Here is a 16,034-nt window from a genome sequence, read left to right as displayed (position 1 = left end):
TGTCAGCGGGCGGCTCGGAGACACAGACGGGCTGGGCGAGGGTCAGCGGGAAGAGGGGGGAACAGCCGGGCAGAGAGGGGAGGGAGCCAGGAAGAGAGGGGGAAAACACAGCCGGGCAGAGAGGGGGTCAGGAGCCAGAGAGAGTAGGATAGCCGGGCAGAGAGGGGGCGAATGGCCGGCAGCGCGGCGCTCAGCGGGCGGTGCGGCTCTGAGGGCGATAGACACGAACACTCCGCACTCTCCTCTCCGCCCGCGCCGCCGCTGGCGCCCATTGGCCGGGCGGTCGGTCCAATGGGGCTGCGGGGTGGGGCCGGCCCTGCTCTCGCGAGAGCGGCGCGGTGCGGGCCGGCGGAACCATGTTGCGGGCGGCGGCGGCGCAGCGGCTGCGGCGGGCGGTGAGTGCGGGGCGGGCGGGGCGAGCCTTCAGGCACCGCGAGCCCTGGGGCCGCACCGACCGGGGCTTTCCCGCCTCCCCGGCCGTGCGGGCCCTGCCGGCCCTGCCCAATGGGGCGAAGGGGGCGCGGGGCGGGGCGCGGGGCCGAGCTCCTCCCGCCCGGCAGCGGTGGTCGAGGGGGTCTCTGAGGGGCGAGCGCATCGCGCCGCTTGGGTAGGACTCCTCCGCTGGACTCTTCTCCCACTGTCTGTTAAAAATAAAGTTTCCGAGTGGACACCGGGTGTTCCAGAAGCCCTATCCAGCGGTCACGGCAGGCAGGAGTTGAGGACTGTTGTCCCGTGTGGAAAGCTAACGTAGGCATCGGGGAAGTCCTGAACTTCTGGGAGTGCTAGCTTGTGCCCACCCGTAAGCAGGACAAGCCGAGCAACAGGTGGAGAAGACTTGTAGAGTTTGTTACTGCAAACTCGTAAGAACACTAGAAAAATATTTGTGGCTCAAGGAGAGGCTTTCTAGGCTATTGGCAGGTTAATACAGCGTTTCACAGACACAGTTGTGCAGAGATGTGATTGCCTTAATTATCACAACCTGTGGATGAAGCTAATGCAAAACACCTGTTGCTTCTCCAGTTTGGCCTTCATGTTGCTCAGCTGGGAGGAGTGCTGGGCTTTTGGAGGCCATTTGCTGCTCTGTGTGTCATTGTGGCTGTGTTACCAAGGTCTAGGTGAATTCAAGGTTAGTGGGAGTAGGTGATTGATGAGATGTCCCCGAATATCTGCTCGATCACTTACTATGCACCAGGAGATACTCTCTTCACTAGAATTGTGTGTAAATAACCCTTGTAAACAACTTTAAATCTCACAAGTTTCTTTTTGAGCTCTCTGAGGCTTTTACAGGTATTACAGTTCAGTACAGCTCTAAAATAGTAGCTATGGGCATATTAAATGGTTTCAGGTGATAAGAATCTCTTAAGAGAGGAGCAAAAGTAGATTAGGTCAGACATGATTAATATAATCAGAAAATTCTAACTTTTGTAATCATGGGCATGTCTCAGTTGTGAGGCTGCAGGCTTTGTAGAGCAAAGGTCTTGATGCTCTCTGAAGTGCCTAGAGCATATGGTGCTGCTATGTAAATAGTACTTTACTCACATGCTCACTGCACAATTCGGTTTCGTGGCCTGGACATGTGAGTTCAGCTCCTTGGTTTTCAGCCCTACACGTCCAAGCTCTAAACTTTATAAAACAAAGCCAGTAAAACATTGTGTGCATCTTCGGTGTGTGGGTAACAATGTTTCACTTTGAGAGAAGTGAAACAAACTGACAGTTTGTTTCACGGTTGGAAAAGTGCCAAGTTTAGCGCTGCTGGCACAGTTCAAGAGTGAGTTAAGTCTGGAGAAAAACAGGATGAGAGAAACTTGTGAGGTATGAGCAGTAAGGAAAGTTGGACTTTTGCATAACTTAAAGATGGGAGTACTGAGGAGACTACAAGTGCACAGAAAGTTGGTGCAGAGGTGGGGGATAAGCGATTTAGGGAGTTCACTGTGTTGAAATACAGACAGTGTTGTCTGTATTTCAAAATAGCCTTGTTGAGTTTTATTAATGATTTTCAGGGAGTATATCTGGAGTGGTTTATTGTGTATTACATCTTTCTCTTGCTGCTTCAACCCCCTTGTAATGTTAGGTCTTTATAAAGGATTGCAAAATCCTTTTTGGAAAGTGGTTTTGGTTTTTTATTACTGTTCTTTGCTGTGGCTGTAGCTCCTTTTAAATTCAGGTGCATTTAATATTGTTTTTCTGATTAATGTTTCCTGAAGTTATAGAGCTGTCTCTTAGACCACTTTTGTAACCAGGTCTGTAGAGAGGTTCTAGAAGTATATGCTTTATTGCTAGAGTTCCCTTCTCTCCCTGAGCTTACTAAACTTATTTATTTAGTTTAAAGTTTTGCAGCTACAAGACTGTCTCTTACTAGAATTTGGCATTGCTTTGTTGTTTAGGAATGTAGTCATTACCTTTATCCTAGTTCCTAGAGTTCCTTCTTGGGAACTTTGCCCAGTGTCAATGGTTCTCGATGAGATACAGAATTCCTACTAAGCAGTTTTAAAATTGTAGTTTCTGGCCAGTTTGCTTTTACAACTAAGAAAATCAGCTCTAGAGATACCTATGTAGGTCCAGTTGTTTGGTGCTCTGCCTTGTGAATTTCTGTTTTGGTTTAGTTCCTGTGACTGCCAGTGGCTCCTCTGAAGGGAAACAAACTTCAGTTTCCCAGGGGAAGTTTCTAGTACCCTGTTTCTTATTGATGCATGTTTGGAGCACAGGGCTACGTAGAATTCACCTGCTGTATCTCTTGCTTTTCCTGGAACAAATTTTTGGCTGACCCATCTTATGTCCCTGTGTGTGCCACATGTGTTAGAGCTGATTTCCTAATTCTGGTGTTATTTATCAGTGTCCTTGGAGCAGGCTGCAGGCAGTTAGCCACCATTTTTGCCAGTGGAGGCCATGGATACTGCACATTAGTCTCACCCAGGAGCAAGAAAAGATTTACATCACTTCCCCCTGGGATTTTCCAGCTCTTGATGCATGTTTTTTAGTGTATAAGCAGCAAATCAGTATTTAAGGTGTTCTGGGCATGTGTGCTGTTCAGGTGACCTGTCTGTGTGCTGAAAGACCAACACATGCTCAGTTTGCAGTGGCTTTGTGTGAAGAGTAGATCACCTGTGCAGATTCAGTGGGTGCCTTGGATGTGAGAGGTGTTGGCTTTACCTGTGCATGTGTACTGGATGTGTCCAGATTGCTAATGTCTGCTGGGAAGGTGGCAGTGACCTTTGATCTTTGTTATTTTGTCTGAAGCCTAGAAGTCCAGATATTGTGCTTAAATTTTTTCTGTTCTGGTTGGAAAATATTACTGGGTTTCTCACGTGGGCAGCAAAAAGATGCTTTGGGGAAACTTGAGAAAATTTGATTCAATGAATCCTTGGCTATTTTGCAAGTGGCTTAATTGTTCTATACTGCACATCTGGAGTAATCTTAGCAACTTGTAGACATCTGGAAGTCAGAGGCCAAGTTTGCTCTACAGTGAATACTGGGGAGGGAAGGGGAAGTTGGAAATTCTGGATGGTTTTAATTCACAAATGTTAATTTTGGTATAAACTGAATAACTGTCCAGAGTTTCCACCAGAGGGGAAGTGCAGATGCTTCTGCTGTAGAGGAAACATAGCTGCCTAGCTGTGATTTGTACCTAACTCTGGGGAAAATAAACTTCCCAGTCCTACCTACCTGTTGCTGGCATATCATTATCTGTTGACATGCTGCAGAAGCTACTTAGTTGCCCAAGTTGGTGGGATGTTTATGTGGAGGTGATTTCTGTGGATAGCCTGATTTTCCAGAGCTTGATTTTCACCAGGAGCCTTCTGTGGCACAAACACCAAGTGCTGTTCCCTCTTCAGGCATTGTTTTCAATAGAGAATTGTTTCTCTAATTGCCTGTGTATCTTCTTTCTTGTGCTTCCCTTGCTGCCAGCTGGTAAGGTTTATTTTCCACCTTCCTATTTTATCTAGGCTTCAAAGGAGACATCCTTCCCAAGTGCAGAAATTATGTCAGTGAAGTAATGGGCTGTTCTCCCACATGTGCAGCTGGACAGTAACTTCATCAAAATAACTACCTGTCCTGATCATTGACTCATTGCAGCTTCTTAGTTTTCAGGACCATGTGACTGGATGAATTACCCTCTGGTTTTACTGCCAATTTTTTATTATAACAAACAAAAGTCAGTTTGGTTTGGTTTTGTTTATTGAAAAAAAGTATTTAATGTGTGTCAGTATATTAAATTCAGACTCACATGGAAATCTCATTTGTCATCTAGATTTTCACCTAAAATATGCAATGTGACTTTTAATTTATTTTGAATCTGCTCGTCTTTATGTTCAGAAACGGCATCCATAAAGTGAACTTCTGGTGTGCATACTGTGTATATTCCCACAAATATAAAACGTGGGACTATTGGTTTAGAAATAATATCTAATAAATGCTCTAATTGCGCAAACAATATTGCTTGTATTCATTTTGGCTAAAAAATAATTATTTCTCGGTTTATTTTAAAATTGTTTGACAGAATAATGGTGGTGGTGCAGTGCTTATTTAGGGAAAAAATTATAGTATAGGCAGAAATAAATGCGTGTTTAAAATGCATGTGTCTGTCATTGGAGATCTGAAAACTTGAGGATCTTCCAGGAGCGTGGTCCACCTTATCCTGTGTCACAGCTATAAATCATTGGAGAAGTGGGCTTTTTGCCACAAAGGCATGGATATATTCTTCAAATGGTGACTAAAATTTCATAACTTTTATTGCAAATGATGTATGAAACATAATCAAAAATATAGTGTCTGATCTATATTGGCAATAAATATTTTGTTACTGCCAATTGGTTTCAAACGAGCTTAGAATATTTAATCATAGCAAGTAACCTTAAACATAAAAGATTAAATGCAGAGCACTTTTACAAGAATCCTTATTGTTTTAATTGAAAGGACAAATTATGATCCAGATTTTGCAAAAATGTATCTTTATATTTATATTTGTGCACTATGATTAGCTTCAGGGAAGTCCTTGGGATTTGCTTTCTCTGCTTGAAATTCAGCATGTTGGTAGGCTTTGTGGGATTGAAGTCCAGATGCAAATTTTAGCCTCTCATATTTTCTGAAGCTTTTTTTATTTGAAGTTGTAGGTAGGTGTATGTTTAGCACGAGGAGAGATGGGGCTGGAATGTATGTTTGAAAAAGTAGTGTTTGGCTGTGCATCTTCAGCATCGTGTTAGTATTGTTCCTTGGTTATATTAATGAATATATTTAGTTTTCCATGTGTTCCGTCCTACACTGATCATAACTTGAGTCTTCAGCTAGGCTTTAATTGAGGTGAACACAGACTTGAAGGACAACATTCCTGTTCCCATCCAAAATGTTTTCCCTACCCTAGTATTAATCTTGAAGGAATAATGCTTTTCAGACATTCACCTGAATATTAGAGAAGAAAGTCTAAGAGTTTAGAATATTTTGGTTTGGTTTCATGGCAATTCCTTGCCTTTCTTTCTATCTTTTTTGTTTCAGTTTTGCTTTAGAAGTTCAAGTTTATGTGTGTGTGGTGAATTGGTCAAAATTATTATTGCAGGACCTTTAAATTGTAGTGGTAGACTTAGTGCTCACGTATCAAATGTTTTAAAGGAAAAGAGGGAAGAAATGAACCTGATGCCTATAAAGATTTCTACTTGTGTGTTTTCAGGCTGTGAGCCCTTGCTGTTTAATTGTCATCCAGCCACTGCATAAAGTTTTCCCTCTATACATATCTAAATATGAAAGTGGGTTTTATAGCTCGATTTTGTTTAAAACGTACAATAAAACACCACCAGAGAACCACATGTTTATTTGCAACCTGTGATTTCCTTGTGTCTTAGTTTTGGTGGTCTAATCCTCACTTATTAAGGTACTTGGTTAAGTTGATCAACAGAGCTTGAATGTAATGTGTTAAAATGTTTTCCTCAATTTTTTCCACGGTATTTTCCTGTGGAGTTTTAGTTTAAACACAGCATGTTATAGACAAGCTAAGGTCAAGCAGGTTTATGTCTTTTCTTTTTTTTAATCACCTTATGTATTCTCTTTACTTAATAAAAGTTATCTAGAATTAGTTTGACAGCAGTGTTTTATGGTTTGTATAATTGATGAATTTCTGTAAAGCCTTGGATGCTCTAAGGAACAGTTTTGTACTTAAATTCTAAGTATCCAACTCCTCTGTGTCTCCCTTTCTTTCCAGGCGTCAGTGCTCCGGAGGTGTCACAGTACCTTGGTCATCGCAGAGCACAACAATGAATCTCTCACGCCCATTACACTCAATACCATCACTGCGGCAAAGCGGCTGGGAGGGGAAGTTTCTTGTTTGGTAGCTGGTACCAGCTGTGACAAGGTAGGAAATGTTATTTTCATACCAATGAAGTAAAGAATGCAGTGAAACAATACTTGGCAGCGTCTCGGTCAGCCTGAAAAATAATCTGAAGTGAGGAGAAACTGTGCCAGGAATAGCTAATCTGCCAGAAAAGTCCTGCACTTGGAACTACTTCTCTTCTGAAGGGAAAATACGGGTATAGATTTCATTTCACAAGGGACAGTGTCAATAATGGTGGTTACATGCTTGAGCAAGCAAATTTTTATAGGACTAAAGGACAATTAATTTTTAAAACAAGGTATTTCTCTGTAAAGTTTGAAAGACAAGTATTGCAGTGCTAAGAATTTGGAAAGAAGCTTGTGCTTGCTTAAATGGGAGCCAGCAGAGGTGAAACAACACGGTGACAAATTGGATTTTTGAGCAAGTAGCTTTTATTAGCCAACTGCTAGTTGTATGGAGTGTGCTTGCAACCCAAAATTCTGAAATTAGAGCTTCTTGACTCTATCACACAGCTCATGTCTGAAAAAAGTTCCGTGTATGTTAGCTGTGTATTTAAGTGTAATTTTTGTGTGCAAAATCTAGAGACAATGTGGTTAGTACATTAATGGCACTTTTATTCCAGCATGATTTACTCTTGTGTGAGCTGCAGAAGTACAAAAACTATGCCTAATATTTACATACTGTTCATGAACTGTTATTTTGAAAGCAACACGTAGTATCTCATGAAAAAGTCATACAGCAGCTCATTCACAAATAGGCGGAGAAACCTCAGTAGCTATTCAGGTGTTCGAGCTGGAGATGAAGCAAATATTTACCCAAATCAGGAAAATAAAAAAGAAAAAAAGAAATAATTGCCTGACAAAATTTTCCTTATTCTATGCTCTTGCATATTAGAAAAAGGATTGTGAATGTTTGTTTTAGTGCTAAGTATGTGGAATCTGTTGGGCAATGTATGTCATGCTGGGAAGAAGTATTTTCTAAAAAATGAAGGTTTGGGGATTTTATTTAAGAGCCAGTTACTCAAACAGATATTCTGCAGCAGCTATTATGGAGTTTTGCTTTATTTCCTTTTGTTAATTTTTGAGGGTAAACTGATACTCATCAAACTCAGTAAAGCTACGCTGGTTGTCAGATGATGCATGTGGTCTCCAGACCTTGCTGTCAGTCCTCTTCTCTCTGATCTGTAGTAACCCTTTTATCATTTAAACTTCACTTGTGCAAATTTAAAGGAAAAAATCCATAAATATAAATTGAAAATATACATCACATTAGTGGGCAAAAAGTCAGACGCAAACAAAGGGTTGCTCCTAGAATTTGGACAAAGATCATAACAGCGCTGTGCATTTGTATTTGTCTGTGTGGTAGATATTGACTGATTTAAAAGAAAGTAGGATTGGTTTCTTGATAATTGTATTGGAATACTGAGCAATAATCCTCAAGTGTGATTGCTGTCGGCTGTTGTAAGAAATGCTGGGATCGGTGTGGAGCCTTGCATGCAGGAGGCAAGTTTTCCTAAGTTTGATTTGCTTCATAGTTTTCTTATTCACAAATTCATTTTAATTATTCAGTAAGGCACTACGCTGTGAGTCAGAAGATGTACATTTTATTCCACTGAGGTTTGTTCTGATTTTGAAATTCATATACTTCTGGTTCCGGTTTTAACTAATCTACAGGCTGTGAGCTATTTTCAGTGGGGACTCCCTTGTTATATGTTTTTGGTGCTGCTTATAACACAAACTAATAATAATTCACTTGTAATCATAGGTAGCATCAGAAGTCAGCAAAGTGCAGGGTGTTGCAAAAGTTCTCGTGGCTCAGCATGATGTGTACAAGGGATTTCTAGCAGGTGAGAATTGTTCTTACCTATTGACAAAAGAAATTTATTTGTATTTATATTGGTGATCGAAGATAGTTGTAAATTCTGAGCAATATATTTTTATTCTCAGAGGAGCTGACTCCCTTGATTGTGGAAACTCATAAAAAATTTAATTACACTCATATTTGTGCTGGAGCATCTGCCTTTGGGAAGGTAAGTAGATCAAAGTGCATCAAAAAGTTCTTGTAGAAAAGAGACAGGCACTGCTGTGTGTAAGCATGTGAATCAAAGGCCTGAGAGAAATCAGCCATGGACAGTTTTGAGTTTGCAAACAATGTTACAGTAGTTTGCTTGAGATGTCATTAGTTAGATTTCACAATTCATGTTTGATTTCTTTTATGGGCTGATGTGAAAAAAATATTGTAGAAGAAATATTCTGTGGTAACCAGCTAGTCCTATGGACACAAGGCAAAATGTACAATACGACAAATCAGATTAAGTGATCTGAAAGCATGAAAATTGTACGGAAAAGCACAGCAAATTGGGATGAAAAATCTGTTACTTGCATGTTGAAATCAAAGTGTGCAGACTTATTGAAGCAAACTTTTTTTTTGGAGTGGGATTTGTATCTGTGATATAAGTCATGTATATTGAAACGTCTGTAAACACATATAAATAACACAGATCTAAGTCCCAGCCAAGATGGTTTTTAATGAAAATACAATTTTTTAAAACTTGTTTTTTTAAGGAATGTGTTTATAAGTACATGGAGAGCCTCAATATTAAGGATCTGGGCAACATGGTGATGCAGCTTAGTTAGAGTAAAAGGATCCTTCAGAAATCTTGCCGATGTAGGCGAATAATGACATCGGCCTTCCCTCTGACTACTTTCACTTCCAATCAATAGCAATCCATATGCTTGTATTTTTCCTAAGAGAAATCTTTATGTATTGTAAGTCTAAGTTTTTTTTAATTTTTTTTTTTGTTTTTTGGAACTGCAGTGTCATAGTAAAAGTTAATGGCTTTTGCTTTAAAGCTTACACAGCCTACACGGCCATTTTTGAGTGCTTCAAGTGAGTTTAGATTTCAGAACTGGGTCCTTTTTGTTGTACCGGATTAGGAGGCAGACAAAAAGCAAGCAATCATCTTGGTAGCATTGATTTCTTCAGCATTTCTGCTGCTCTTTTTACCTTTCTTCCCACTCCTGATGGTGCTAAGTATTTTTCTAGAGTAAGTTTTGGAGCAAGAGAATATCTATTTTAATACTAATTTTAAAATATTTTTTTTGTTTTGGGGGAAGAGTGCAGGGATTTTTCTTGTTATTTCTGGCATCTAACCTCCAAAAATGCCATTTTTTTCCTCTTGAAGTGCTAAGAGCTCAGCAATCCATAATTGTCAATTTTCTGAGTAAATGACATCTATATTCAGTTTTAGAATATTTGAAGCAAATAAGTCTCCTAATTTAAGATATTGAATTAAGGGTTTACTTACAGTAAGTCTCATAAAATGTCTAATGTTATTACAGTAATGGGATTTTATTTGGCTGCTAAAGCTACATGACTAGCCCTACAAAAATCTTAGTTCTGTGTGTCTTAGAGACAGCATTATATGAAGTTAAAATCGGGTCAGCAGTGTTCTTTTACTGACCATGTACATTTTACTTAGCGTTTGCTTTGCTAACTTCACATCTCTGACTTCCAGAATCTTATTCCCAGAGTGGCTGGCAAACTTGGTGTTGCCCCTGTTTCTGACATTATTGAAATTAAGTCCCCAGATACTTTTGTGAGAACTATCTATGCAGGTGGGTAATCCCATGAGGTGTGTGGTATTTGTGCAATAAAGGACCCAGTGCTGCTAACTTTTCTACATGATCCTGTAGTTTAAACCTTGGAATATTATAGGAATTTTCACTTTATAATCTGAATTGCTGTGATTTATAAAAAATGAAGCCTGGGAATGGACATGATGCTCCCTATATGAGAAAGCAGTAATTTCAACAACTTTGGTACAAGCATGTCCAACCCAGGTCTGTCACCTTAAGGAATAGAATTTGGACGTGTCCTTTCCATATGCTGTGTTTCTTAGCCCTTTTGGTCACATTTTGTAAAGCGTAAGACAGAAAGTTAATTGTCCAGCTTTATTTAATTGGACTAGCATTAGTTCTGATTTAGGATACCACAGGGTTATTTTTTCTAATTATGAAGACATTGAACGAATTATTTATAATATTTAATTGACTTAATTTGTAATTATTTTTTCAGTCTTGTTTTTCTAATGCTTGGCTGACATGGTGTTTTATTTTAGATATGAGCTCATTAGCTTGTGTTTCTTGATTTTACTGTACAAGATTGTGTCACATACACTGGCAGGGTATTACATTTTCAGTTGTGGTACCGGAATGTGGATTTGTGCTGCATTTGAAGTTGCTTCCCAGTAATTCACAGTTTCAAAATGACTTTATTTGTGAATAGTTTGTTTAGAAAAATGTTGCAGCATTTTTTCTTTTAGTGTTCCCTGCAGCCTCTAGTGTGAAGTATTATAGAGAGAAACACAGTCCCACAGATACTTGGGGGAGGCCTCATTGTCTTCAGTTGTGATGAATTCATGCAACAGGATAAAAGATCTACTTTGAATTATAGACATTCTTCATGTTTAAGAATGGCATTTTCAAAGTAGTTTTTTTCATCCCTTCTGAAATTTAAAAGCTCATTCATACAAGATGATTTGAATGCTTTGTATTCTTTAAAAAATAGAGGATTTGTAATCATACTTTAAAAACATGGGGCTAAAATGTAAATTAAAGCATTTGTAATCTCTGTTTATTAAGTGTCAAGTTTTAGTCATCTAAAACTGTAATTTTGGGAAGTACCTCTGTGGATGTTGCATATTCTAATACAACTGGTAATGTGTTTTTTGTATTTTTTTTAAAGAACAATGTGCCTCATAATGTTTAAATTTTTAATGTGACTTTGTTTTAGGAAATATTATTTGCACTGTGCAGTGTGATGAAGCAGTTAAAGTGTTTACTGCACGGGGAACTTCATTTGAGGCAGCACCAGTGAGTGGTGGTAGTGCCAGTGTAGAAAAGTGTGAGTATTTGTTCTGGGATACTATTGTTTTAATGTAATAGACTTAGTTTTGCTCACTGCATGGTGATGTTTTGTAGAAATATTTGTCGAAGGAAACTGATTGTCATCATGTTAGCTTTATACTTTTAATACAGGTACTTGCACTTTTTAGTGATGTCTGGTAAGTGACAATAGGCATTATCTGCTTAGTTATTTCCTTTTCTTTGACCAGAAATGGAGATTATCTATGCTGAAATCCATGCTTGTTTCACTCGCTGCTTAAACTTCTGCCACTGCAATCTTGAAACTTTAAGTAAGGACAAGTTACAGCTGTTTGAATAACCAGACTGGTTTTCAAAACAAGACTGGGCAAAAATAGAAGTGTTTGGCTCTCCACAGTTGTGGTTTAATCTTATTGCAATTGAGATTGGTCATTACATCATGAAGCTAAATTGGAGGCAGTTTACATTGATTTGAGAACACCCAGGTGTTGTTTTAGATCAGTTTTAATTATATCAGTTTAATTTACAATTTAATGAAGTCAGTGTAGCTTTGATAATAGAGAAATCCAGTCACAGAATGATGAAGTAGTTGAGGTTGGAAGGGACCTGTAGAAATCACGTAGTTCAGCCCCATGGAGCAGGTTGCCCAGGTCTGTGTCCAGTCAGGCTTTGAGTATGTCCACAGGTGGAGACTTCATAACTGCTTTGGGTAACCTGTTCCACTTTTGATCACCTCTGCTGTTTTTCACTGTAGCCTTTTTTTTGTGGCTTAGTACTGCCTCTGAACCATCCTGTACTTCCTAACGTCTGTGGATGTTAGAAGACAAATGGTACTGAGGTTAGTGTATTGCACTGTCGGTGCATTGCCTGATTGACTTGTTTGCCTGTGATGGTAGGAAGCACACATCTTCTGCTGGAATGGTGTCAGTGTATAACATTTGTACAACATAATTAATTTTAGTGCACTTTGTACTCTAGGTTACTTAAACACAACTGGTGAACGAGGCTTGGTCAGAGCCACAGAGCAACTACTGAGAGTTGTTAAAAGCTTGCGGTAGAATTGGTTATAGAATGAACTTTGAATTAAGCTTAAACTCAGATTTAAAAGGTTGAAAACACATTCTTTATCATTTTCCTTGTGGGTGTTTTGTTCATGTGGTGAATGCAGTGACCCCTCCACCACCTGTTGGTATCTCTGAATGGATTGAGCAGAAGCTGACAAAAAGCGATCGACCAGAGCTCACCAGTGCAAAAGTGGTTGTATCGGGTGGTGAGTGGATAACATTAAAACCTTCTGATGTTGCATTTAAGTAATGGTACCTCTTGCTTAAATAGTATCTGTAACAGAACGCTGTAATGTGATACATTAAAAAAAAAGGAAATTATGATGTAATTCTGAAATATGCCATAGGGGCCACTGGGGAAGCACCCAACACGTATGTTTTGTAAAGAGGTAGAACAAGAGTTTAGCATATGCTGGGAGGCTTTGTAAGAACATAGTCATATTTGGTGAGTCCCTTTAAAACTTTAGCAATATGAAGAAGTGCTGCTTAGATGGAAATCTATCATGTTTAAAATTACTGCTTATCATTGCAGTCAGTCTGAACATGATTATGTAATGACCTTAATGATTTAAAACCCATTATGATTGTGCTGGGCTCTTTAGGTATCAAGTGATGGACAGTGATTTTTGCTGTAATGCCTACGGCTGAAATGATTCCTTAGTTATCCCACTGCAGTGTTTTGTTCCTGAAACCAGCAGAGGGAGCACAAATTAGTTAAAAAACTGTAGTTTCCCTGATTTTGGAGAGTGACCTTGATGGTGCTGTGTGCAGGAAGTAAACAAGACAGAGTGGCGTTGGTTTATACATATGAAATATTAATGGCAAAGACAAAAGCTAAATCTCCAAATATTAAATACTGGTTAGTAATGTATCCAAAAATACCCTGTGCAAGCATATCTTTGACTCTTTGCAAATTCTAATACTGATACAGAAAGTTTACGTAGGCAATAAAAAAAATCTTAAAACATATGTTCTTCTTTCTTGATCTTCTTTCGTTCTTAACTTTTAAGGGAGGGGTTTGAAGAGTGGTGAAAATTTTAAGTTGTTGTATGACCTTGCGGATCAATTGCATGCTGCAGGTAAGCTTGTTTTCCTCTTTTTTTTTCTAACCCTGTTTATTATATTTTAAAAGCTCACATTAAAACCAGTATTCATCTTCAGTCTTTTATTTTCGTGTCTCCATTAAAGTACTAAAATGTTTTTAGTTTAGTGATAAAGTTTTGTTAACTATATTTGAATGCTCATATATGAAGCAGACTACTAAACTGTAATATTCCCTGTTCATCTGAAATCTCCAGAACAGAAGCTTGCAAACAAAAAGTTGTCATAGCTCATTTTGAAGAGCTGATGCTTTATTCATACATCCTTTTACACTACTCCTTTACAGAATCTCATTCACATTGTTGTAGATCGAGGGGCTCTGTCCTTTTGCTGTGCTTTTGTATTAACAAGAGAAAACCAACCATATACAATGTTTCAGCAAAGTATTTTATATAAAGGTTGGGGAAGAAGGAGGAACTGTTTGCTTTAATGTTTTAACTCCATTAATTTTAGCTTTTACATGTGTATACGTTTATAGTTTTACATGACTGGCATAGTTTTTAAATTAGTGTCTTTGTTAACTAAAAGTCATATGGCATTTTCGAGTTTACTTTGATATTTTTCTTTGCCATGTCTGACTTTTGAGATTCACAGCAATACAAGATGGCACATATGTTCTATTCAAACTTGAAGGAACATTCTGGGAAGGCATTTATGGGAAAATCTTCTTTTGACAAAGCAACGAGAAAAAGTAATGGAAATATGCCAGATTGAAATCCTTGGTTTTAAATGTATGACCCTTTGGTGCTGGGAGTAAGGATTTCCTGTTGCTTATGAAGTGCATTAGCACTTAGTATTTGGAAGTTTTTAGCTAGTGGTATAGAGAGGGATTACCATAAGAGCTTTTAAGAGGGAAGTTTTTAAATACGTGCCCTTAGAGTGTGGGACTCTTCAGTAAAATACATGTGCTTTTATGGTGATATAAATTTGGCTCACAAATATTTTAAAAGAAAACATTGGAAATATTTTCTTTCAACTAGTTGGAGCTTCCCGTGCAGCTGTTGATGCTGGCTTTGTTCCTAATGACATGCAAGTTGGACAGACGGGCAAAATAGTAGCACCAGTAAGTATGGAAATCTCTCTCATCATAGAGCTGGGATGTTTTCTAGCATGCATTTTCCTTCAGAGCAAGCATTTAGAGATGAGCTGAGTCTTAATACTGAGGCTAACAGGATCATCATCGTGTGCCCACTGTGATACTGTCACTTGACCATGCAGTTACAAAATGAGGGAAGCAAGGTGGGATGGAAGTCTCTCCTTTGGGTCAGTCGGATGTGTTCTAACGTGGCTTTGTCAGGGCTTTGCGTGCTGGATTTTTTCATAGTTGCTGAACCTTTTCTAGCTTCTTAGCAGCTGGCATTAATATGCTAAAAGGTGTCATTACTGACATAAAATTATATCAATCCATGGCTTGATCTCTGGCAATTGTGTGTTCTGGGTTTTTACATGTGATGATTTTTAAAAAAACTTGTAACTGTTACTGGATTATTGCAGTACAGTCAAAGCAAAAGAAATGAAAGTGCAAGAAATTTAAGAGATAAAAGCCAATAAATTGGCTGCTGTAGAGTGCAATACCAAGAAGGACATACTCTGAGTGGCTTAATATTGGGCAATAACATGCTGCACGTCCTTTTCTGCTATTTCTGCTTCCCCATATAACAGGGAACTGATTTCTATGTCTTTTTATATCTGTGTGGGGCTTTCTGTCAAGCAGAAGTCTGAAGATACTTTCATTCTTCTTTATGACCTGAAGACATGCAAGGAAAGCTGTAGCCAGATAAAGCACATTTGAGTATTTGTAAATAAGAAGGTACAAATGTAGCTCACTTCAGTGTGGGGCAGAGTGTGCAGGAACACCTACTGAGATGTCAGAGGTACACTGAGCTCCACAGTGGCTTAAAGGTTTAGCCTGTCAGTAAGTAGTTCTTTGTGTATGGCAACAGGAGGCACCAAGGAGCAACTTTTTACTTGTTAATGGTTAAATGAAACCAGAAAGGAAGAGTGAGCTGCAGCTTAGTGGAGAAACTCACCATATTTGAGCTGCTGCGTTTACCAAATCACAATTTAAATTATGCTAAAAAGCTGTGCATGTTCAAAGCCGTGATAGGATCTGCAATGTTTTGCCTTTGTACATTACTGCAAGTTTAAGAAATTCAAACCATGGCCAATTTTTCCAGTAATACATCCAGCAGGATAGAGCAATACTTGGATATTAGAGGCAGGAACTTGTGATTCTGTTGTCAGCTCTGTCTGCTGGGTTCTCTTGAACAAGATGTTTCATGCTTCTGATTTCTTCTGTCTTGAGCTGTGGATAGGGAAGTTTGCTACTTTTTTCAAAGTCCTCATCAAATGCCATCTGATGATAACCTGTGGGGCTGAGTGGAGCTATTTCTAGGCATGCTAATGTTTAACCTGTAAACCTATATGATAACCAACTGCTACAGAAAACACCTTCTGAGAAGCAGACCTATTGATAAAGACTAAGGTCATTCCAAAATCTTGACAGCAGTGATATTAACCTGTGCTGTGTAAGGAAATTTGGAGGCTCTGTGGATTATAAATGCAGCCTTAACTCTCTGTTCACTAGGGTGTAACCTAAGTGTCATTTAACGGTGCATTTTGAAAGGGCATGAAATGAGACTAACAATCCTTAGTTCTTCACTA

General features: G+C 39.0%; 1 protein-coding gene across 2 annotated transcripts in view; it reads left to right on the top strand.

Annotated features, from left to right (window-relative positions):
• Positions 1 to 288: 288 nt before the first annotated feature.
• Positions 289 to 16,034, top strand: part of ETFA (electron transfer flavoprotein subunit alpha) — a 29,637-nt gene continuing 13,891 nt past the window's right edge. Inside the window, exons 1-9 of one of the 2 annotated variants that reach the window (XM_085070944.1) lie at positions 289 to 395; positions 6,191 to 6,340; positions 8,084 to 8,165; positions 8,266 to 8,348; positions 9,837 to 9,936; positions 11,114 to 11,224; positions 12,374 to 12,475; positions 13,280 to 13,348; positions 14,351 to 14,433. In XM_085070944.1, the coding sequence (XP_084927070.1) occupies positions 357 to 395; positions 6,191 to 6,340; positions 8,084 to 8,165; positions 8,266 to 8,348; positions 9,837 to 9,936; positions 11,114 to 11,224; positions 12,374 to 12,475; positions 13,280 to 13,348; positions 14,351 to 14,433 (819 nt within the window). In that variant the 5' untranslated portion in view covers positions 289 to 356. The remainder of the gene's footprint in view (positions 396 to 6,190; positions 6,341 to 8,083; positions 8,166 to 8,265; positions 8,349 to 9,836; positions 9,937 to 11,113; positions 11,225 to 12,373; positions 12,476 to 13,279; positions 13,349 to 14,350; positions 14,434 to 16,034) is intronic. The other variant, XM_085070943.1, reaches the window with a different exon arrangement.

Source organism: Lichenostomus cassidix, chromosome 10 (assembly GCF_008360975.1).
Source record: "Lichenostomus cassidix isolate B80296 chromosome 10, HeHo_3.0, whole genome shotgun sequence".
NCBI classification, from domain to species: Eukaryota; Metazoa; Chordata; class Aves; order Passeriformes; family Meliphagidae; genus Lichenostomus; species Lichenostomus cassidix.
This window is presented reverse-complemented; position numbering and strand designations above follow the sequence as displayed.